Source organism: Cebidichthys violaceus, unplaced genomic scaffold (assembly GCF_023349555.1).
Source record: "Cebidichthys violaceus isolate CVI_PGR_0920_01 unplaced genomic scaffold, fCebVio1.0.p SCAF_40, whole genome shotgun sequence".
NCBI classification, from domain to species: Eukaryota; Metazoa; Chordata; class Actinopteri; order Perciformes; family Stichaeidae; genus Cebidichthys; species Cebidichthys violaceus.
In genome coordinates this window covers 1,859,736-1,884,282 of record NW_027176595.1, presented here as the reverse complement: position 1 = coordinate 1,884,282, position 24,547 = coordinate 1,859,736, and the positions used below count along the sequence as shown (strand labels likewise).

Here is a 24,547-nt window from a genome sequence, read left to right as displayed (position 1 = left end):
AAATACATAATCCTATTTATTTTTTAAAGTGCTCACCGGAAATGATAGTATGATGTCGTGTCTGAATTGACGCTAGCTTCAACGTCTGTAGCAGGCAGACTGGTTAAAATGAGTTAATCGTATGATGCTTAATCCGGTAATAATCAACAAATAATGAGTTGTAAAAATATGTATCAATAACTATTATAACGAAATCAACCCGGTGTGTTAGACTTTTGTAGTTCCTCTTTGTGAATAAAGTAACTATCTATCACACTATAGATAACTACAATACTAACCAACCTAATCAAGTTAGCGTTAATGCTGGCAAAACGATGAAAATACTTCCGGTCTATACTTTCATATGAATGTGACCAGAATAAAACGAAAAGAAAAAAAATATCATGAAATGATCGATTTCATTGTAATCCAGTGATCACAGCGAGTAGGGACTACATCGCCACATCCTTCGGTGGAAATGCCACAGATATTTATGCTGATATTCATAGTTGTGTACGTTTATCTCACAGTTAGCATTCCACGTCTGTAACAACACAGGCCACACAGTGTTTTCAAAATAATGGCAGATTTAAGCACTGATGTTAAGATGTTGTGAAGTAATGCAGCATGAACGTTGGTAGTGTAGTGTCCCAGAATGAGGGAATAATATGCAATATATATTATACATTATACTATTTATATGATTATTATTAATTGTATTATTGTTATTTTTTTCTTTTCTTTTTGTTACTTTATTTTCAAAGTTGTTACCGGAAGTATACAACGTCTGCTTTAATGCTGTCTTGATTAATTTAGTGTAACGAAGTTCCTCCTTGTGGCCGCTAGAGGGCAGTATATATTCATAACGATTGTATCCATACCAACTGTTGGCCAAAGTTTCTTTAGAATTTTAGGGTTATATGCCCTCTCGTGGACACAGTGGGTAACTACAATACTACATTATTAAAGTTAGCGTCGATGCAGCTATTAAACAATGCAAACATTTCCGGTCTATACTTTCAAATTAATGTGACCAAAATAAAACGAAGAAACAAAAATATCACGAAATGATCAGTTTCATCGTTCTCTAGCTGGTAGTAACTACATTAACCCCCTGTAGTGGAAATGGCATAGATATTTATGGTGACATTCTTGTTTGTAAAAAATAGGCTATATAAATGCCGTAACTACTTAACGTCAATGACGGCACATCTCCAGGACAGTAAAGACACACCCACTTGATACTGAGGATAGTTCTCCAGCATCTCAGTACAGCCCAACTCAATACGAGAATACACTGCACTCCAGGCATCACAGTGAGGAACTGCACTACATTACATAATGATAAACACCATATATGTCACATTTATCGATTTATGATTATTATCATTATTGCTTTAATTGCTGTTTGTTTACTTTATTTTGAAACCGGAAATATATACCTTCTACAGTAACGGTAATTGATTCATTTTGAGTAATGCAGTTCTCCACTGTGTCCACTAGAGGGAAGCACACACTCTGGCTACGTACAGGTAAACTAGGTAACACGTCTGCCAGAGGGCAGACTTGTCGAGATGGTCTCTCCATCAAAAGACGACATAAATACAAAAATAAGCAATCCAGATGTTACTGTTGTTATCTGCCACTTATAACTTTGTATGAACAAAATTGAAAAAGCCGACAGCTGTTTTGATTTTGCTCTACTTATATTTTTATTTAATCTACTTATAGGTCCCTATAGGTTTATAAAAAACGATCGACGCACCTGCCCTGACCCCTTACCCTCCTGACCTCCTACCTCCTCCCCGCCGGGCGGTCCTAATACTAAAGCGAACGCCCTACGTTGTTGGACCGCTCGGAGACAGCCAATCAGATTCACTCGTTGTTCCAGTAGCTCAGCTCTGGATAAACAACAGAACGTCTCAATCGTCTGTTTGTTTTCTGTTAGCATTAGCATTAGCATCCGCAGCATAGCCACAGATCAAACCGAACGTGTAACATGTTAAATTAACGAAAGCGTTTATACCTGGTTGATTCTCTACATATATGTGTTTGTTGACCTTAGTGTCCGTTTAAAGAAAGCGGTTGTCGGAGCAGTAACGCGCTGTTAGCTGCCGAGCTGCTACCTAGCTAACATCAACACAGAACGATGGGGTCCATCCTGAGTCGCAGAATCGCTGGTGTTGAGGATATCGATATCCAGGCAAACTCGGCCTATCGATTTCCTCCGAAATCGGGTAAGTAGTCATTTGGTTGAATCCAGATTATTCTCATTATCACGTATCTTCTTAAGCGAGAATAAACACGGAGAGGCACCGAGCACACGTTACCGTTAGCTAGCTTGGCTCTAACGTTAATGATTGATTATTGTCTGTTGATTATCAACAGCTAGTATTTACAGTTAGGTCATGAGCGTGTAGGAAGGTGACTGTCTGGATCACACGGTATTCATCTTCTGTTGTCTACAGAGTCGAGCTGCTGGACTGTCAGAGTATTGCAAGTTGGTTTATTGTTGTTACGGCATCGTGATCATAATACACGAGGCGTTGTATCCCTCACACCTAAGCTCAATGTACAGACGTCATCTCAGTGTTTCATCCACATTATACTGAAGCTACAAGAGCTGAGCATCAAGTGATGCTGACAGCCAGAGACATGACACCATGACAACACATGATGTTCAGCTCCACACGCGACCCATACGGCTCTGTTTCTTGTTAGTGTGCTATTTCAAAGGTGTCTAAAATATGTATGTCTTAGTCTCACGTGTTTATTACAATGGACTTAAGATATTGTCAAACAGTAAAAACACAGAATGGAGTTGTGATGCCAAGAGATTTAATTAGTTTTTCTCATCTGAATTTTATGCCTACGTTAGACGCAAAACATATCAAAGAAGAGAACCTGAAAATATAAAGTTATCATTACCAGTCTACTGCATTATTAACCATGAGCTCCAACATGTTGCTCCAAAGAGTCACATTACACTTCAGCCAACGATGTGTTGAGCTGAACCACTGTATTTGTTACAGGCAGATCATTTTAAGAACTGAATGTTGAGATGTTGATACCATTGACACAGACAGAGAAGAGATGTAGAAAAACAAAGTAATAAATGATCACTGTATGATGTCGCTTGCGGCATCTTTTATTATTCATAATGTTTTTCCTCTTGTCTTCAGGGAATTATTTTGCGAGCCACTTCTTTATGGGGGGAGAGAAGTTTGACACGCCACATCCAGAGGGATACCTTTTTGGAGAAAACATGGACCTGAACTTTCTTGGAAACAGGCCAGTGCAGGTAAAAACAGATGTTTCTTCAATCCAGTTGTGTTAATCATTGGAGAGCAGCTTTAAAACTACTGTGATGTAGTTCTACAGACCAGGGTGATGATTACAAATCAAATATCATCATCCATATCGCTCTTATTATCTCAATAGTTTCCATATGTGACGCCTGCACCCCATGAGCCTGTGAAAACCCTGAGGAGTCTGGTCAACATCAGGAAGGACTCTCTGCGTTTGGTCAGGTAAAGACAACAAGGCAATAAGACCATACAACTGTTTAAAGGAAGAGAGCCTCCTCTGTTCCTCCTCTGTTCCCTAACGGTTGAAACCCGGTGGTTCTAGGTATAAAGATGACTCTGACGCCACGGTGGAGGAAGGTGCAAAACCAAAGGTTCAGTACGGCGTGGAGTTCACCTTCGATGCTGATGCTCGGGTGGCCATCACCCTCTACTGCCAAGCGTTCGAGGAGTTCTCCAACGGGATGGCAGTGTAAGATCTTCACCTCTTTATGGGACAGAGCCACACGAAGCTTTAACTGTTTAACAAACACGGGCCACATGTCTCGCTCTTTGAGAGGATCCGTTGTTCAGACTGGAACAAAGCAGCACTGTATTAGTGGAAACCTTGTGCCAGAGACATACTCTCTTTTATGGAAAGTGAGATTCAAGCCTGCGAACACGGAGACTAGAATAGATACAGAGGGTTCTTAGCAACCTCCAGTCACCATGGATACTACCAAGGAGACTTAAAAGAAGATGAGCGTAACATTTTGCTGTGAAGGTATTGTTACGATGAGGGGAGATTTCTTACAGAACTGCATCAGATATTGCTGCTGTCGTGCCCTGCTCTTCAGCTTTCTTTATTTTCTTCTTGCTGACTGATGTACTGAGTAGTTAAAGATGAGTCCAGCATGTCGTCATCGTGCTGCACACTGACGATCTTTCTCTGAACCGTCCTGTGAGCAGATACAGCCCCAAGAGTCCATCGCTGCTCTCTGAAACGGTTCATTACAAGAGGGGGGTGAGCCAACAGTTCTCCATGCCGGCTTTCAAAATAGATTTCACCGAGTGGAAGGAGGAAGATGTAAGTATATATATCTATATATATATATATATATAGATATATATATAGATATATATTTCTTTAATAACTTTTATGGAATTTTTTAGCTGAAAAATATGTTTTAAGATTCAACTGAAAATCAACTCAAAAACTGTCAAATGTACAACAAATGTTAAAGCGTTTCCGACATATAATTACAGAAAGAGCATTTGTCTTGAATATTAGTAAGACATTTAAAGATACTGGAATTTATCGGGTAATATCTATGAATGAATTTAAACAACAGGTCTTTGTTATTCAACACATTTGTAGAGGAGAGTAAATCCAGTATTCTCTGTCTGCACATTTATATCTGTTATTCCGTAAACATTAAGAAGTATCTGCAGCAGTTGGTGGAGTTTGTTTCCAGATCACACAACCAGTTTGTCTCCACGTGTGTTCGGGTTATGTCTGCACATTCTGTCACCTCTTATGTGCCTCTTTGAATAGTGAAATCTCTCTTCTCCCTTAAAGCTGAACTTTGACCTGGACCGCGGCGTGTTCCCGATGGTGATCCAGGCTGTGGTGGATGAAGGGGACGGTGGGTCACTACAGCTGCGTAACAGTCAGGAAGGAAATCGCACCACTGGTGTTTCTTAAATACACATTTGTACTAAAATATCGTGTGTTGTTTTCTAGATTGCCTCGGACATGCTCATGTCCTGTTGGCAGCCTTTGAAAGAGTACGTCTACATCTAATTCAAATAAATCATTTTCAATCTGAAGAAATCAAGTTTTTAGCTGAAACATGTTTGTTTTTTCATCTCCAGCACGTTGATGGCAGTTTCTCCGTCAAGCCTCTGAAGCAGAAGCAAATTGTAGGTTTACGAACGTCCTTATTTTAATTATTATATTATATATATATATATATTATTATAGGGCGGCCCTAGCTGGACCCCATAGCTAACTACATATCCTTGTGGACTTTACAATGTATTAAACCATGAAGCACAGGCCTTTATTACATGGTTATACAACATTAGTTTCTCTCTGTTCTCACCATACATGTCTCTCTCTGTGTGTGTCATTTCTGTGACTGTATCTTTCCAGGTGGACCGTGTGAGCTACCTCTTACAGGAGATCTATGGGATTGAGAACAAAAACAACCAAGAAACAAAGGTTTCAGTGAAACTTTCACTGTGTTCATGAATCACGATGCTGTGGCACTTATTCAATGTTTTATTTCTGTTACTTTTGATTTCATTCTCTTTCCTTTTTCCAGCCATCCGATGATGAAAACAGTGACAACAGCAACGAGTGTGTTGTGTGTCTGTCTGACCTGCGGGACACACTCATCCTTCCCTGCAGACACCTGTGTCTCTGCAACTCCTGCGCAGACACTCTGCGTTACCAGGCCAACAACTGTCCCATCTGCAGGCTGCGTAAGAAGCTCTGCTCTTTACGGTGCTATACTAATAAGAGGAGTCGTAAGAGTATTTACCTTATTATTGTGTTTGATTTGTCTTACCAGCCTTCAGAGCCTTGCTGCAGATCAGAGCTGTGAGGAAGAAGCCCGGTGCTCTTTCCCCGGTGTCCTTCAGCCCTGTTCTGGCTCAGACTATGGACCACGACGAGCACTCGGTCAGTCTCATGTACATTCGTGTAGAAACGGATGACATTGGCTAAGATGTGCAGAAACATCAAAGTGAACTTGGGTAGTCATAGAATATTGTGCCATAAAGACGTTAACTACTCTATGCCATAAAAAGTCGTAAAAAAGTTGTATGTCATGAAATGGCCTAAAAAATATAGCACAGTACGACACAAAAGACACATTGTATAGGATGTAATAAAGAAGTCATAGTATAGTATGAACAAAAAAATCCATAGTATTGTATGTCATACAATTTGTCACAAAAATATCATCATAAAGCCATAGTATGGTATGCTATAAAAAGTCATAGATAAGGCACAAAACATCTCAAAGTACAAAACACAATTGAAAATGGTGATTCAAAAAGTCGTGGTTTAGTATTAGTATTTCACAAAACAGTTATAGTATAGTATGTCATAAAAAAGTCAAAAGAAATCATAGTATTTGTGATAAAAATGTCATAGTAGAGTATGCCCTGAAAAAAGTCATAGTATTGTAAGTCATGAAATATGTCATAGAAATAGTTGTATGTCAACACCTCCTTGTAATAAACTGTCTGCAGCTGCTTCAGGGTTAAAGTCCAATAGTACCACGGTACCAGGCTGCTGAGTGGCTTCATTAAGCAGTGACAGACCAGAGACACATGACATGTTGCACTAGTTACCAAACGTGAACTCATTGCTCCACAGAAGACGATACAAGATCTAGATTTTTATTGTTTCTCACTTTGTAAATGATGTCATCCAGCAACTATTTCAGAAACGACTAAACACCGACTGGTGGCTGATCCTCGTCCTCGTCTCTTTCCCTTTGCAGAGCACGGACTCGGTTCCTCCGGGCTTTGAACCGATCTCCCTGTTGGAGGCTCTGAATGGTCTGCGGTCAGTGTCTCCTGCCGTCCCCTCTGCCCCTCTCTATGATGAAATCAACTTCTCAGGGGGTCCGGGCGGCGACAGCCGGCAGCTGAGCTCCCCAGAACATTTAAGTGATGGAAGTCTGCAGAAAGGCAAAGTCAGCAAATCACCTGACAGGTATAGTTTACCTGTACATGCTCTCAAAAACATTACTGTAAGACATCAGGTTTGGACAGGAAGTTCTAAATACTACCACATCTAGAGGACATTCTCATTTGTTTTAAAGGTTGAGGTGTAAATAGAGTGAAATCTGTCCATGTAGGTAATTCTGATTGATTAAATTACCTGCTCTACTTATATTTGTATGTATTCATTATTGTTTTGTCTTGTCCTCCACTCCAGCACCCTTAGATCTCCATCCTCTCCCATCCAGGAAGAAGATGAAGAGAAGCTGTCTGAGGTGTCTGATGCTCAGCCACACACACTGCTGTCCAGCAGCCCCGCCCCCACTGACGTGAGCCGCCACTGCATCCACTGACATTCAAACTCCGCTCCAAACAAAAGCTTTAACCAGTTATGTTCCCTTCTTCTTTTAGGCCACGGCCACAGAGGATGTGGCAGAATCTCTGTCTCCAGATGATGGTGAGTTCTCTCGTTTGGCAGTCGGTGAACAGTGATTTGTTGGCTTTGAGGGTTCGATTCATTTCCATTTCCTGTCTTGGGTGATCCAGAGGACAGGATGCATTCTGGAGGAGACATCCTACAGGACTGCAGCAGTGAACACAGCAGCTTGACCAAAACAGAGAGCGACCCAGCGGGCGACTTGTCTCTGCCAGGTGAGAAGTCCTCTGCCAGGAAAAGAGAAGAAATATAAGACTGTCGAGAATAATCTTTCAGCCCCTGAAAACAGCATAATATGCACTGTGTATGTAATCTGTTTATCTATAAAGCCATATACAGTATAGACCTGTACTTTCAGACAGCGTAGAGCAAATTGGATCAAGCATTGACTGATAGCATTATCAACTACAAATCGCCCGGTTCTCTCTTATTTTCTAGTTCTCTTAACGTTCCTTTTCCTAAAGCCAGGATTCAAGGCTGTGATTCTCTGTGCTTTGCATCTAACCTGAGTACTGTTGTGCCTCTCTGTTTCCTAACACTGCTCATCTGTTTCCTGCCGTCTTGTCCCTTCGTACCGCCTCACTTTGGGCAGCGCTAGGTCCTGATTCCTGCTCTATTGGTTTGGAGGAATAACTGTGGTATGTAGGCTTTCCTGTCTGCTCTGCTTCTCTGTACGAGCTCTACTGCTCTCACTGAATCCCTTTCCCCCATAAATAGATCCATTGACCTCTATCCCAGCTAGAAAAACAAAAGATCCAGCAGGTATTATTATCATGTGCATTTCTTGTGATAGGCCCATCTTATCAAGAATGAGCAGTTTCTATATGTGCGTCTCTATTTATGTGAAGTCTGGCTGGAAAGTTCACTTTGAGTCGTTCACTTTGATTCATCGCTTCTTCCTCTTCAGGATCATCAGAGTCAACAGAAAGCCTGAAAAGTCAGAGCACAAACTGCTCCAGCCAGCCTCTTCTGTGTCCCACAAGCAGCCTTCATATGGAAGACGAGCACCTCAACCCCTGACTCTGATCGATCCTCCTCCCTCGCATCCATCAGAACAGATTTATGCGTTACAAAGATCATCCAGTTCCTCTATTCCTCATATCCTACCCGGTCTTCTGCTTCACCGATCAGAGCCAACGACGGCCCTGAGAGGAAGTCCACCGGGACTAAATGTCTCTGGCGTGAGAAAAGATGTTCTTGGTACCTTACTCTATGACTGCTGTTGAAAACTAAAAAAGAAGTTCCCTGGCATTGGAAACATTTCATATTTCATTCACTGTCAGATGGTGTTCAGTTGTGTGTCTTGACCAGAGTTGAGGTCTTGTTTTGTGGATTCCAGAAATATTTCACTACCTGTCATGGTGGTTTTAAGCACACTTACTTTAAATTAACTGTATCAATTCCTTAACATTAAATTCAGAAGAATTTATAAATACAGTTTGTGTCTAGATATTGCATTCATCAGTGAAATACATTAATGACTTGAGAACTTATTTTTACAGTAAGGCTGATTTGGGTTATGAGCAGAAATTTGAAAACACATTTCGTATGTATCCGTTTGTTCATTTGAAGTGATTTTGCACTTCGACAAAATCGTTTATAATCCATTCCTTATAACGAGTTCACGATGAGATGAGTTTACGTTGTCTACCGTCTTAAACATTTACACGTCATGCTTATTATTTCAATCATGTGATATCTATGTATCATAACTGTACTAGAATCCTGTGTAGTTGCCCTCCAAAATTCTATTCTTTCATATTACATAAAAAGCAAACCTAGATTCAGTTAACATGCACATTGTATATGACTTGGATAATCAATAAGAGCTACAGATTCACATCCTAACAGCTAAACATCAAAGATAGCAAAAGCCTGCAACAAGCATCAACGCTCCCGCTCCATGTGTGCTGACCCACTATTGCACAGTAAGCGTGCTCGTCGTAGATGTCGCAGATCTCTGTACAGTCTTTTTGTGGCAATGCCGGTGTCTGCTTATGTGATGTAGCTGAGAAAAAAGGGGGTGTGGTGTTGGTGTGGCTGCGACACATTTACACAACATGGTCCTTCACGTGTAGCGCCATGCGTATAGATCTATGTGCCTTGAAGTGATATGGCTGCCTGCTTGTTGCATTGGACATTAGTGTTTATATAAATGCTACAATATAAAACAGTCTTCATCCCGTAGACAGGATTTTGATGCTGATGTACAGAGCCTTTTTTTTTTTTTTTTCTATCGCTACTGGAAAAATGTATCTTGTTATAGTTGTTGCAATATGAAATTGAACTGTTCATTTACTCTGTTATTTCCATTTATTAATTATGCATTTAATCTTAGTACTTAGGTTGAAGCGGATGTTTGATTGGAAGAACCACATCCAATGCAATAAGTGCAAACATGACATTTTAATAATTGGGCTAACATTTGCATGTGAATTTGTAGTGGATTAAACCTCTCACTGCTTTTATAAGTAACATGGTTATTTTGTCTTTCCCCCCCTCCTCTTCTGTGCCATTTCAACTTGATACTGTGCCTTCCTGTTCCTGTTCTGACCACTATTGACCTGGTATCCAGGATAACTCCACAGCAGGTGGTTTGTGGCTCTCTGTAAAATCAATACTGTTTTTCCTTGTGTGTATAGCAGCATGTGTATGACAATAAAGAACAAATATTCAGCACTTCAACTAGCAGTGGTTTTGTGATTCATCACAACACTGACATTATTTATGACATTTTTATGACTTACTTTACTGTTTATTTGTATGCCTCCGTGCAAGTGACTGTAGCTGGAGGCATTGTTATTATTATTAGGCTTTTTATGACTTTTTTTCAAAATACTATACTATGACTTTTTATGACTTTTTTCAAAATACTATACTATGACTTTTTTCAACATACTAAGTAGTCAGTATGACTATTAATGACAAACTACACTAAGATTTTTTCTTGACCTACTTGATCATGATTTCATTTTTGGCATACACTATGACTTTTGTCTGACATTTTATTGCACATTATACAATGACTCTTTAGCATACTATACTATCACTTTCCTACGACATTCCACTCAGTGACTTTTAATGGCATACAAAATGTAACATATTATGTACTTTACTATGACTTTTAATGGCAAACTATACATTTTTATGAGATGCTGTACTATGACTTTTTCTTGAGATCTTTATGGCCTACTATAGCATCACATTCTGTCTGACTTTTTATGACATAGTATGACCATACAGCATATACAATTTTGTAAGACTTTTTCATGGCGTTCTATACTTTAACATTATATATATCATTACAGGAAATAACTTTTCTGACACTTTAGGAGTCTCCAGACACACCGAGGAAACAAATGTACGTTTAACAGTGAAAAATTGTGCATTTTGCATTCAACAGGACTTTTTTTGGCCAGTTTAGAGACAAAGATAGTAAATGAGTGTGTGCTTATATGAAGTCATCCACTTGGCTTTGAGTCCATTCTAATTAATTTGTTGACAGTGCTGGTTTAACTGGTTTGTCCCTCAGCGTTCTAGTACCAGTTTTCTAGGGTATCTTAAGTGTTCCATTGAATCAAAACCCCACAGGAAAGTTTTGCTTAGTGCTTTGCCAGTAGGGGGCGCTGCTTATCCTGATAGAGCAGAGGTCTTCAAGGTACTGCAGCGGTCTGCAAAATCTTTGGTTGATTAGAATTTTTTTTTTTTAAATGAATCTGTCCATTGTTTTAATAGTTCAGTATTGTATGCAAGACAAAATGTATGTTTATGCATGGCAGTAGTACTAATAGGCCATCACTAATTTTCATTAACACATTTATGTTTAAAATAAAAACGTTAGTATAGCATGTCAAAAAAAGGAAAAAACAGTCATAGTATAGCATGTCTAAAAATGGAAAAAAAATTGCTATACTATGACTGTTTTTTTCACTCTTTTTCGACATGCTGTACTATGAATGTTTTTTTTCACTTTTTTCAACATGCTATACTATAACAGTTTTTTTCACTAATTTAGACATGCTATACTATGACTGTTTTTTTTCACTTTTTTACGACATGCTATACTATGATTGTTTTTTTTCACTTTTTTGCGACATGCTATACTATGACTGTTTTTTTTCACTTTTTTGCGACATGCTATACTATGACTGTTTTTTTTCACTTTTTTGCGACATGCTATACTATGACTGTTTTTTTCACTTTTTTGCGACATGCTATACTATGACTGTTTTTTCTGTATTTTGACAAGCTATATTATGATTGTTTTTTTCACTTTTTTTAGACATGCTATACTATGACTGTTTTTTTCACTGTTTTCGACATGCTATACTATAACTGTTTTTTTCACTGTTTTCGACATGCTATACTATGACTGTTTTTTTCACTGTTTTCGACATGCTATACTATGATTGTTTTTTCCATTTTTCGACATACTATACTAGTAACATACTATACTAGTGAAATAGTATAGCATGTCGAAAAATGGAAAAAACAGTCATAGTATAGCATGTCAAAAAAAGTGAAAAAACAGTCATAGTATAGCAGGTCTAAAAAAAGTGGAAAAAAAACAAAAAAACACTGACATGAGAATATTGAAGTAGAAATCGGGGTTGAACCGACAACCTTCTGATTGAAAGGGGGCACTGCTCTCCACTTAGCCGTAGTCACCAGTTGACAACCAATTGCATAGTATGTCTATAAACAGTCATAGTATAGCATGTCTAAAGAAAGTGAAAAAAACAGTCATAGTATAGCATGTCAAAAAATGAAAAAACAGTCATAGTATAGCATGTCAAAAAATGGAAAAAACAGTCATAGTATAGCATGTCGAAAAATTGAAAAAACAGTCATAGTATAGCATGTCGAAAAATGGAAAAAACAGTCATAGTATAGCATGTCAAAAAATGAAAAAACAGTCATAGTATAGCATGTCGAAAAAAGTGAAAAAAACAGTCATAGTGTAGCACGTCTAAAAAAAGTGAAAAAAAACAAAAAAACATTGACATGAGAATAACGAAGTAGGAGCCGGGGTTGAACCGACGACCTTCTGATTGAAAGGGGGCCCTGCTCTCCACTTAGCCATAGTCACCAGTTGACAACCAATGGCATAGTATGTCTAAAAGATGTCATAGTATAGCATGTCGAAAAAAGTGAAAAAACAGTCATAGTATAGCATGTCGAAAAAAGTGAAAAAAAACAGTCATAGTATAGCATGTCGAAAAATGGAAAAAACAGTCATAGTATAGCATGTCAAAAAATGAAAAAACAGTCATAGTATAGCATGTCGAAAAAATTTAAAAACAGTCATAGTATAGCATGTCAAAAAATGGAAAAAACAGTCATACTATAGCATGTTGAAAAAAGTGAAAAAAACAGTCATAGTATAGCATGTCGAAAAAAGTGAAAAAAACAGTCATAGTATAGCATGTCGAAAAATGGAAAAAACAGTCATACTATAGCATGTTGAAAAAAGTGAAAAAAACAGTCATAGTATAGCATGTTGAAAAATGGAAAAAACAGTCATAGTATAGCATGTCGAAAAATAAAAAAACAGTCATAGTATAGCATGTCGAAAAAATTTAAAAACAGTCATAGTATAGCATGTCAAAAAATAAAAAAACAGTCATAGTATAGCATGTCGAAAAAAGTGAAAAAAACAGTCATAGTATAGCATGTTGAAAAATGGAAAAAACAGTCATAGTATAGCATGTCGAAAAAAGTGAAAAAAACAGTCATAGTATAGCATGTCAAAAAATGGAAAAAACAGTCATAGTATAGCACGTCTAAAAAAAGTGGAAAAAAAACAAAAAACCATTGACATGAGAATAACGAAGTAGGAGCCGGGGTTGAACCAACAACCTTCTGATTGAAAGGGGGCCCTGCTCTCCACTTAGCCGTAGTCACCAGTTGACAACCAATGGCATAGTATGTTTAAAAGATGTCATAGTATAGCATGTCTAAAGAAAGTGAAAAAAACAGTCATAGTATCGCATGTCGAAAAATGGAAAAAACAGTCATAGTATAGCATGTCGAAAAATGGAAAAAACAGTCATAGTATAGCATGTCAAAAAACGAAAAAACAGTCATAGTATAGCATGTCGAAAAAAGTGAAAAAACAGTCATAGTATAGCATGTCGAAAAAAGAAAAAACAGTCATAGTATAGCATGTCGAAAAAATGAAAAAACAGTCATAGTATAGCATGTCGAAAAATGGAAAAAACAGTCATAGTATAGCATGTTGAAAAAAAGAAAAAAACAGTCATAGTATAGCATGTCAAAAAATGGAAAAAGCAGTCATAGTATAGCATGTCGAAAAAAGTGAAAAAAACAGTCGTAGTATAGCATGTCTAAAAAAAGTGATAAAAACAAAAAAAACATTGACATGAGATTAATGGAGCAGGAGCCAGGGATCAAACCAACGACCCTCTGATTGAAAGGCAGCCCTGCTCTCCACTTAGCAAAAGTCACCAGTTGAGGACTGCTGGCATAGTATGTCTATAAACAGTCATAGTAAAGCATGTCGAAAAATGGAAAAAACAGTCATAGAATAGCATGTCGAAAACAGTGAAAAAACAGTCATAGTATAGCATGTAGAAAAAAGGAAAAAACAGTCATAGTATAGCATGTCTAAAAAAAAGTGAAAAATAACAGTCATAGTATAGCATGTCGAAAAAAGGAAAAAACAGTCATAGTATAGCATGTCGAAAAATGGAAAAAACAGTCATAGTATAGCATGTCGAAAAAAAGTGGAAAAAACAGTCATAGTATAGCATGTCGAAAAAAAGTGGAAAAAACAGTCATAGTATAGCATGTCTAAAAAAAGTGATAAAAACAAAAAAACATTGACATGAGATTTCTGGAGCAGGAGCCAGGGATCAAACCAACAACCCTCTGACTGAAAGGCAGCCCTGCTCTCCACTTAGCCAAAGTCACCAGTTGAGGACTGCTGGCATAGTATGTCTATAAACAGTCATAGTATAGCATGTCGAAAAATGGAAAAAACAGTCATAGTATAGCATGTCAAAAAATGAAAAAACAGTAATAGTATAGCATGTCGAAAACCGTGAAAAAACAGTCATAGCATGTCAAAAAATGGAAAAAACAGTCATAGTATAGCATGTCGAAAAAAGGAAAAAACAGTCATAGCATGTCAAAAAATGAAAAAACAGTCATAGTATAGCATGTCGAAAAAAGGAAAAAAACAGTCATAGTATAGCATGTCGAAAAAAGGAAAAAACAGTCATAGTATAGCATGTCGAAAAATGGAAAAAACAGTCATAGTATAGCATGTCGAAAAATGGAAAAAACAGTATTAGTATAGCATGTCGAAAAAAGGAAAAAAACAGTCATAGCATGTCGAAAAATGGAAAAAACAGTCATAGTATAGCATGTCGAAAAAAGGAAAAAACAGTCATAGCATGTCGAAAAATGGAAAAAACAGTCATAGTATAGCATGTCAAAAAATGAAAAAACAGTAATAGTATAGCATGTCGAAAACCGTGAAAAAACAGTCATAGCATGTCAAAAAATGGAAAAAATAGTCATAGTATAGCATGTCGAAAAAAGGAAAAAACAGTCATAGCATGTCAAAAAATGAAAAAACAGTCATAGTATAGCATGTCGAAAAAAGGAAAAAAACAGTCATAGTATAGCATGTCGAAAAAAGGAAAAAACAGTCATAGTATAGCATGTCGAAAAATGGAAAAAACAGTCATAGTATAGCATGTCGAAAAATGGAAAAAACAGTAATAGTATAGCATGTCGAAAAATGGAAAAAACAGTCATAGTATAGCATGTCGAAAAATGGAAAAAACAGTCATAGTATAGCATGTCGAAAAAAAGTGAAAAAAACAGTCATAGTATAGCATGTCGAAAAAAAGTGATAAAAACAAAAAAAAATTAACATGAGATTTCTGGAGCAGGAGCCAGGGATCAAACCAACAACTCTCTGACTGAAAGGCAGCCCTGCTCTCCACTTAGCCAAAGTCACCAGTTGAGGACTGCTGGCATAGTATGTCTATAAACAGTCATAGTATAGCATGTAGAAAAATGGAAAAAACAGTCATAGTATAATATGTCAAAAAAGGAAAAAACAGTCATAGTATAGCATGTCGAAAAACAGTCATAGTATAGCATGTCTAAAAAAAAGTGAAAAAAAACAGTAATAGTATAGCATGTCGAAAAAAGGAAAAAACAGTCATAGTATAGCATGTCGAAAAATGGAAAAAACAGTCATAGTATAGCATGTCAAAAAATGAAAAAACAGTCATAGTATAGCATGTCGAAAAAAGGAAAAAAACAGTCATAGTATAGCATGTCGAAAAAATGAAAAAACAGTCATAGTATAGCATGTCGAAAAATGGAAAAAACAGTCATAGTATAGCATGTCGAAAAAAAGTGAAAAAAACAAAAAACCATTGACATGAGAATAACGAAGTAGGAGCCGGGGTTGAACCGACGACCTTCTGATTGAAAGGGGTCCCTGCTCTCCACTTAGCCGTAGTCACCAGTTGACAACCAATTGCATAGTATGTCTATAAACAGTCATAGTATAGCATGTCGAAAAATGGAAAAAACAGTCATAGTATAGCATGTCTAAAAAAAGTGATAAAAACAAAAAAACATTGACATGAGATTTCTGGAGCAGGAGCCAGGGATCAAACCAACAACCCTCTGACTGAAAGGCAGCCCTGCTCTCCACTTAGCCAAAGTCACCAGTTGAGGACTGCTGGCATAGTATGTCTATAAACAGTCATAGTATAGCATGTCGAAAAATGGAAAAAACAGTCATAGTATAGCATGTCAAAAAATGAAAAAACAGTAATAGTATAGCATGTCGAAAACCGTGAAAAAACAGTCATAGCATGTCAAAAAATGGAAAAAACAGTCATAGTATAGCATGTCGAAAAAAGGAAAAAACAGTCATAGCATGTCAAAAAATGAAAAAACAGTCATAGTATAGCATGTCGAAAAAAGAAAAAAAACAGTCATAGTATAGCATGTCGAAAAAAGGAAAAAACAGTCATAGTATAGCATGTCGAAAAATGGAAAAAACAGTCATAGTATAGCATGTCGAAAAATGGAAAAAACAGTAATAGTATAGCATGTCGAAAAAAGGAAAAAAACAGTCATAGCATGTCGAAAAATGGAAAAAACAGTCATAGTATAGCATGTCAAAAAATGAAAAAACAGTCATAGTATAGCATGTCGAAAAAAGGAAAAAAACAGTCATAGTATAGCATGTCGAAAAATGGAAAAAACAGTCATAGTATAGCATGTCGAAAAATGGAAAAAACAGTCATAGTATAGCATGTCAAAAAATGAAAAAACAGTCATAGTATAGCATGTCGAAAAAAGGAAAAAAACAGTCATAGTATAGCATGTCGAAAAAATGAAAAAACAGTCATAGTATAGCATGTCGAAAAATGGAAAAAACAGTCATAGTATAGCATGTCGAAAAAAAGTGAAAAAAACAAAAAACCATTGACATGAGAATAACGAAGTACAAGCCGGGGTTGAACCGACGACCTTCTGATTGAAAGGGGTCCCTGCTCTCCACTTAGCCGTAGTCACCAGTTGACAACCAATTGCATAGTATGTCTATAAACAGTCATAGTATAGCATGTCGAAAAATGGAAAAAACAGTCATAGTATAGCATGTCTAAAAAAAGTGATAAAAACAAAAAAACCATTGACATGAGATTTCTGGATCAGGAGCCAGGGATCAAACCAACAACCCTCTGACTGAAAGGCAGCCCTGCTCTCCACTTAGCTAAAGTCACCAGTTGAGGACTGCTGGCATAGTATGTATATAAACAGTCATAGTATAGCATGTCAAAAACAGTGAAAAAACAGTCATAGTATAGCATGTAGAAAAATGGAAAAAACAGTCATAGTATAGCATGTCGAAAACAGTGAAAAAACAGTCATAGTATAGCATGTAGAAAAATGGAAAAAACAGTCATAGTATAATATGTCAAAAAAGGAAAAAACAGTCATAGTATAGCATGTCTAAAAAAAAGTGAAAAAAAACAGTCATAGTATAGCATGTCTAAAAAAGGAAAAAACAGTCATAGTATAGCATGTCTAAAAAAAAGTGAAAAATAACAGTAATAGTATAGCATGTCGAAAAATGGAAAAAACAGTCATAGTATAGCATGTCGAAAAATGGAAAAAACAGTCATAGTATAGCATGTCGAAAAATGGAAAAAACAGTCATAGTATAGCATGTCGAAAAAAAGTGAAAAAAACAGTCATAGTATAGCATGTTGAAAAAAAGTGATAAAAACAAAAAAAAATTAACATGAGATTTCTGGAGCAGGAGCCAGGGATCAAACCAACAACCCTCTGACTGAAAGGCAGCCCTGCTCTCCAATTAGCCAAAGTCACCAGTTGAGGACTGCTGGCATAGTATGTCTATAAACAGTCATAGTATAGCATGTAGAAAAATGGAAAAAACAGTCATAGTATAATATGTCAAAAAAGGAAAAAACAGTCATAGTATAGCATGTCGAAAAACAGTCATAGTATAGCATGTCTAAAAAAAAGTGAAAAAAAACAGTCATAGTATAGCATGTCGAAAAAAGGAAAAAACAGTCATAATATAGCATGTCGAAAAATGGAAAAAACAGTCATAGTATAGCATGTCAAAAAAAGGAAAAAACAGTCATAGTATAGCATGTCGAAAAATGGAAAAAACAGTCATAGAATAGCATGTCGGAAAAAAGTGATAAAAACAAAAAAACATTGACATGAGATTTCTGGAGCAGGAGCCAGGGATCAAACCAACAACCCTCTGACTGAAAGGCAGCCCTGCTCTCCACTTAGCCAAAGTCACCAGTTGAGGACTGCTGGCATAGTATGTCTATAAACAGTCATAGTATAGCATGTCAAAAAATGAAAAAACAGTAATAGTATAGCATGTCGAAAAAAGGAAAAAACAGTCATAGCATGTCGAAAAATGGAAAAAACAGTCATAGAATAGCATGTCAAAAATGAAAAAACAGTCATAGTATAGCATGTCGAAAAAAGGAAAAAAACAGTCATAGTATAGCATGTCGAAAAATGGAAAAAACAGTCATAGTATAGCATGTCGAAAAATGGAAAAAAACAGTCATAGTATAGCATGTCGAAAAAAAGTGAAAAAAACAGTCATAGTATAGCATGTCTAAAAAAAGTGATAAAAACAAAAAACCATTGACATGAGATTTCTGGAGCAGGAGCCAGGGATCAAACCAACAACCCTCTGACTGAAAGGCAGCCCTGCTCTCCACTTAGCCAAAGTCACCAGTTGAGGACTGCTGGCATAGTATGTCTATAAACAGTCATAGTATAGCATGTCGAAAAATGGAAAAAAACAGTCATAGTATAGCATGTCAAAAAATGAAAAAACAGTCATAGTATAACATGTCGAAAACCGTGAAAAAACAGTCATAGCATGTCGAAAAATGGAAAAAACAGTCATAGTATAGCATGTCGAAAAAAGGAAAAAACAGTCATAGCATGTCGAAAAATGGAAAAAACAGTCATAGAATAGCATGTCAAAAAATGAAAAAACAGTCATAGTATAGCATGTCGAAAAAAGGAAAAAAACAGTCATAGTATAGCATGTCGAAAAAAGGAAAAAACAGTCATAGTATAGCATGTCGAAAAATGGAAAAAACAGTCATAGTATAGCATGTCGGAAAAAAGTGATAAAAACAAAAAACCATTGACATGAGATTTCTGGAGCAGGAGCCAGGGATCAAACCAACAACCCTCTGACTGAAAGGCAGCCCTGCTCTCCACTTAGCCAAAGTCACCAGTTGAGGACTGCTGGCATAGTATGTCTATAAACAGTCATAGTATAGCATGTAGAAAAAAGGAAAAAACAGTCATAGTATAGCATGTCTAAAAAAAAGTGAAAAAAAACAGTCATAGTATAGCATGTCAAAAAAAGGAAAAAACAGTCATAGTATAGCATGTCTAAAAAAAAGTGAAAAAAAACAGTAATAGTATAGCATGTCGAAAAAAGGAAAAAACAGTCATAGTATAGCATGTCGAAAAAAGGAAAAAACAGTCATAGTATAGCATGTCGAAAAAAGGAAAAAACAGTCATAGTATAGCATGTCGAAAAATGGTAGCATTTCAAAATGAAAGCCCTTCAAAATCTCATTTATGAGACAATTTGTCTAATTTCAGATTTTATTTTCGAGGAAACGGCGCATAGTCACAAACTAATTTCACTTCAGGCTAATAGCAGGCCACCTCAAGGTGTCACTCAGACAGAACCAGGACATTCTGATGTAGCATTTCAAAATTAAAGCCCTTCAAAATCTCATTCATGAGACAATTTGGCTAATTTCAGATTTTATTTTAGAGGAAACGGATTAGATATTAGAGTAGAGGTCTTCAACAGGGGGTCCGCAACCCCTAGGGGGTCCACGGAGGTACTGCAGGGGGTCCGTTAAATTTTTGGTTGATTAGATCTTTTTTTCTCTTTTTTTTAAAATTAATCTGTCCATTATTTTAATAGTTCAGTATTGTATACAAGATAACAGGTTTGTTTATGCATAGTAGTGGTACTAATAGGCCATCACTCATTTTCGTTTCAACATTCATGTTTAAAATAAAAACGTCAATTTGAATTGCTTGTGTGCATGATTATCATACAAGGTATGTTTCTAAATGGCAGTGGCAGGGCCACCCTACTCACTGTACCTTGCACATTTTTAAAGTAAAAACATGAATATGAACCTGTGTATTATTTGAATAGCTTAGTATTGAATGCACAATAACAAGTTATGTTTAAACATAGCACTAGGCCCGGTTTAATATAAAACACATTTTTATACAATATATATAGTAGGGGGTCCCTGCTCCATCTTTCTATCAGTTTGGGAGTCCTTGGCCTGAAAACGTTGAAGACCCCTGTGATAGAGGACTCATCTGTGCCAGTTGTCCACCTTACACAGCTCAACACACTGGTCAACAGATGGCTGGGATAGCTTTGGTTTTGAGGTTTGTTTTAGATAAAAAAAATTATGAATCCGTGTAGTTTGAAACAATATGTGTGTGAAAAAATATTTGACAAAACATATCTTCCCTGAACATAGATAATATGCACTTAATAACAGCATTCATTTAGATTCTATTGTAGTCATCATCAGAATGCAAGGGAGGGTGATTATTGAGTTCACTAAAAATCTGTCTGTGCTATTTGTTAAAAGAAAGTTTAATAATCTTATATGCTTGGATTTTTATAGATAGGATTTTGCATACCCCAGTCTTCCCTTGTACATTACCTTGTCCATAAATGTCCATCCGTTTAACAGACAGGCACATTTATCAACATTTAGGGGTTCAAACTTAGGACAAAGTAAATCATTTCACCAAATACCATGGCAGTGCAGTTTGGATATTGTAACAGATTCTAATTTGAAGAACAATGACTAAAGTATTAAATAACATTTCCCAAAAGTAATCATATGCCATAAAAGTGTCATAAAACGTCATAGTATACTATATCCCGAAAGTGCCTTTAAGCCCACTGCTACTCTTTGATGTTTCATTTCAATGTTTTGCTAAGGACCTTATCGGGCCATTTCACTAGCGTGCACGTGGATATCGCTTTGTGAAAATCCTGGTGGATTATGAGACACAATATCCCTAAGAAGTGCCCCTGCAGACTATTTATGTAACTGCAAAGAGTGTTGTTCAAGAAAGCTGGGAGGTTGAAGCCCAAGAAAAAGGTTTAGGACGTCGTGGACCAGAGAGCAACCCCCCCCAGTTATCACAGGAACATTTGCTTTAGAAAGTAGACTCCCGCTTACTGTTGAATTATTGTCTCTTTTAATTTTCCTTTAATATTGATCTTTCACTCGTGATACCCATTTTGTCAATAACCTGCTGTTATGTGACTGTTCCTTTAAGGATGAATTCTAGGTGTTTCAGATTTCAAGCATAACATTCTTCTGCAGTATTGGTTAACTGTTGCTCTCTGCTCAGCTGGACCAACAGGTGTACACCAGTGTAACATTTTAAGAGTTTTAAGTTACACTGTGGCCTCAAGCTTGCTTGTAAAAACATAATACAGTGAAAGAAATGTGTGTGCAAGTGTATGTGTATACGTAAATGAGATTATGGTATATGACACTTAATGCTAGAGAGGGTCAGTGGGTGAGGTTATACTGTATACATATAACATTTTCAGTGCGAGAGCCAAAGTCCTGTCTCCTTTCCTAAACTCTTCTCAATTTATCAGCTTGTCTGAAAAACTGAAACATGTTTCTGGGATTCTGAAAACTGAACCGTGTCATTCACTTGGATATAACTGGCTGTTTTAAGAGGCCATGAGGAATTATTTCGGACTGCTCCTCCCCTCACAGGCCACACAGATTGACAGAGTTGCAGTTTAGAAAAGGTGATTTAATCTCTGGACAACCGTGTACAAATGTGCCTCTAACATCTGATGATATCATGGGTAGAGATGTTTTCACATTTGTGATTGGTCAGCTATCCAGACATGGGAGATTTCCCATTCATTACTGTAGTGAAGGCCAAAAAGAGCCAGTGCAGTGCGTTGAAACAATAATCCCTAAAACAATTCTATTTTAGTTTAATCTCTTAAGGTTACGTTACACAATATTAGGACTAAACCTCAAGCCGGGTTATTGTGGAGTGAAGCCTGTTTTTCTGCAGAGAATACGCTAGATCACTTCAATCAACTGTTTACATTCATTGTTTGCATTTGTTTGAGAAAGAGAAGCTTTTCTGAAATTTAAGTCAACCAATAATGCTGTTTTAAACTATTAGACACTTGCACAACCATTAAAAACAATAAATAAAAGATTTAGCTGAGATTTAATGATAAAGAGCTTAAGGACTGTCTTTCCATAAAACCATTACTTTATACTGAATTTAAAGGACTTGTATAAAGTCCCTTATACAAGGACTTGTTTGATTGTGCTGACAATCAAACAAGTCTGTCTAAACAGGTTTATCTCGCCAGTCAAACTGAGGGCGCTCACATTTAATTAGCTCACGCTAAACCTCAACAGCAATCCACACAAATCTCCACCCTCACTCTGTACGGTTAAATTAGCCCACATGCCCCTTGATCTGTGATACACGTGAAAACACGTGTATCACCACATCCAGTCTCACAACATCTCACTCAACCCCACCCTGAAAAACACATACCTGAATTTACAGTTATGTGCCAATATACAGTACGTACATGTGCTAAGTAAAAACTACTCCTAATCTGTCATCATATCTCAACAACAGTTTTTCTTTTCCTGATGAAGGTGAACAGTGATATAATGAATCTGCTTTAACTGTTCAATCCAATCTGGCATAAAATCTCATTATAACACAAGATCCTTATCAAACAGTCAATATCTGAAAATACCACAGAAATCTTAATTAATGTGTTGGAAATATAGCATACAAATGATTGATGTCAACATCTTTAGCTGAGATTAAACTACAAAAGAAATACTCCACAAACATAATGTCAGTGATTTAAAAGTAGGGGATTTAGATCCACGTGCACAGACAGCTAGACACGCCCACTTTACAGTATGAGATCAGAGAGAAGGAAGAGGGGAGAGCCGGAGAGACACAAAGGTCGGCTTGCCTGCTGAAGTGAGTTACATTAGAGTCAGAGCTGTAGGACAAACAGAGTTTGTTAGAAAGGTTTTCTTTACTGTGACTAGACCATTTATGGCATCAGTATAAAACCTATATTGCAAAAGGCTGAAAGAGAAGAAAAAAACAGATAAGAACAATCAATAACCCCCTGTCTTGATTTATTGAGGCATCATGACACAACAGGTCAGTGGCTCACCGTTCCTCAAGCCCTTCTTTCTGAAGACGCCCGTCAGAGTGGTCAGCCCTCTGCGACAGAGGCGACACACACTCCCCGCTAGTGAGTTCAGGAACCTCACGCCACAGGACGCCATCAGTGTGTTTGAGATTGAGAGAGAAGGTAAGTCAAGATTCTGCACACCAAATTATTAATTTGTTTTAACACTATGTATCATCCGGTAAGAACTAAGACTGACTTTCTGTATGTATTTGATAAAGGGAATATACTGTATTTTCCATTCTGTCATTGGGGAAGGTATGAATGTATCATCTTTTTTGAGGTGTTCAATATCATCTTAGTGCCCGTTTTAAGGAAACCCATTTCATTCATCCCCCCAGCGTTTGTCTCTGTGTCGGGAGAGTGTCCACTCACCCTGGATGAAGTGCTTAACTTCCTGGGTCAGTGCTCTGAGCTGTCGCTGGGTTGGTTTGAGGAAGGACAGCTGGTAGCTTTCATCATCGGCTCTGGCTGGGACAAGGAGAGGCTCTCGCAGGTATAAAAACACTTAGAAAAATGTGTAAAGAATACAATGTGACAGGCCTGGCTTTTCCATGCACATTACTGACTTTGACAAACTAGCTCTGGTGTATCTGAATTTTGTCTCATTGGAGCTTTGACTTAATTATTGCCTATGTACTCCTTTTTTTCCAGGAGGCAATGACTCAGCATGTCCCAGACACCTCCACTGTGCACATGCATGTGCTGTCAGTGCACCGTCACTGTCGCCAGCAAGGCAAGGGCTCCATCCTCTTGTGGCGCTACTTGCAGTACCTGCGCTGTATGCCAGGCCTCCGCCGAGCTCTGCTGATTTGCGAGGATTTTCTGGTGCCCTTCTACCTAAAGGCCGGCTTCAAGGAGAAAGGACCATCCGCCGTCTCCGTATCCAACATGCAATTCCAAGAGATGGAGTACATGCTCGGTGGGCAGGCATATGCACGGAGGAACAGCGGCTGCTAGTCCATGGGGTAGGGACTCCATGTACTCACCTCTAACATGGACTGAGGGCAGATAAGATCAACAGCCAAAGGATGGACAGATAGAGACACAGAGCCAGTATGCACCAGAGGACTGGGTTCAGTATTGGCAGAAAGGTCTTACTGGACCTCCTAATGTCAGCATCTCACAATGTCCTAAAGACTGTGTGAGGACAGAGGAGATCAGAGTGGATTCATGCAAAAAGAGGAACCTGTGGCTTTAATTTGACTTGTCAGATATCAAATTATGTTCCCTCTGTCACTATTTTCATCTTGGCTTTGTGAG

At 37.5% G+C, this 24,547-nt stretch overlaps 2 protein-coding genes across 3 annotated transcripts; both read left to right on the top strand.

Annotated features, from left to right (window-relative positions):
* Window positions 1–1,845: 1,845 nt before the first annotated feature.
* mgrn1b (mahogunin, ring finger 1b) lies at window positions 1,846–10,122 on the top strand. Of its 2 annotated transcripts, XM_068727987.1 has the most exons (17): window positions 1,846–2,216; window positions 3,162–3,280; window positions 3,421–3,509; window positions 3,610–3,756; window positions 4,233–4,350; window positions 4,843–4,909; window positions 5,008–5,051; window positions 5,139–5,186; window positions 5,419–5,487; window positions 5,591–5,750; window positions 5,840–5,949; window positions 6,779–6,993; window positions 7,219–7,330; window positions 7,413–7,458; window positions 7,548–7,652; window positions 8,030–8,075; window positions 8,345–8,433. In XM_068727987.1, the coding sequence occupies exons 1-16, from the start codon at window positions 2,129–2,131 to the stop codon at window positions 8,068–8,070; spliced, it is 1,578 nt and encodes a 525-aa protein (XP_068584088.1). In that variant the 5' UTR covers window positions 1,846–2,128; the 3' UTR covers window positions 8,071–8,075; window positions 8,345–8,433. The 2 variants fall into 2 exon arrangements, with proteins under 2 accessions (XP_068584088.1, XP_068584087.1); XM_068727986.1 differs by lacking the exon at window positions 8,030–8,075 and having other exon boundaries at window positions 1,847–2,216; window positions 8,345–10,122.
* Window positions 10,123–23,241: 13,119 nt separating this feature from the next.
* aanat2 (arylalkylamine N-acetyltransferase 2) lies at window positions 23,242–24,244 on the top strand. Its single transcript, XM_068727972.1, has 3 exons — window positions 23,242–23,407; window positions 23,626–23,780; window positions 23,939–24,244. The coding sequence occupies exons 1-3, from the start codon at window positions 23,242–23,244 to the stop codon at window positions 24,242–24,244; spliced, it is 627 nt and encodes a 208-aa protein (XP_068584073.1).
* Window positions 24,245–24,547: the final 303 nt, after the last annotated feature.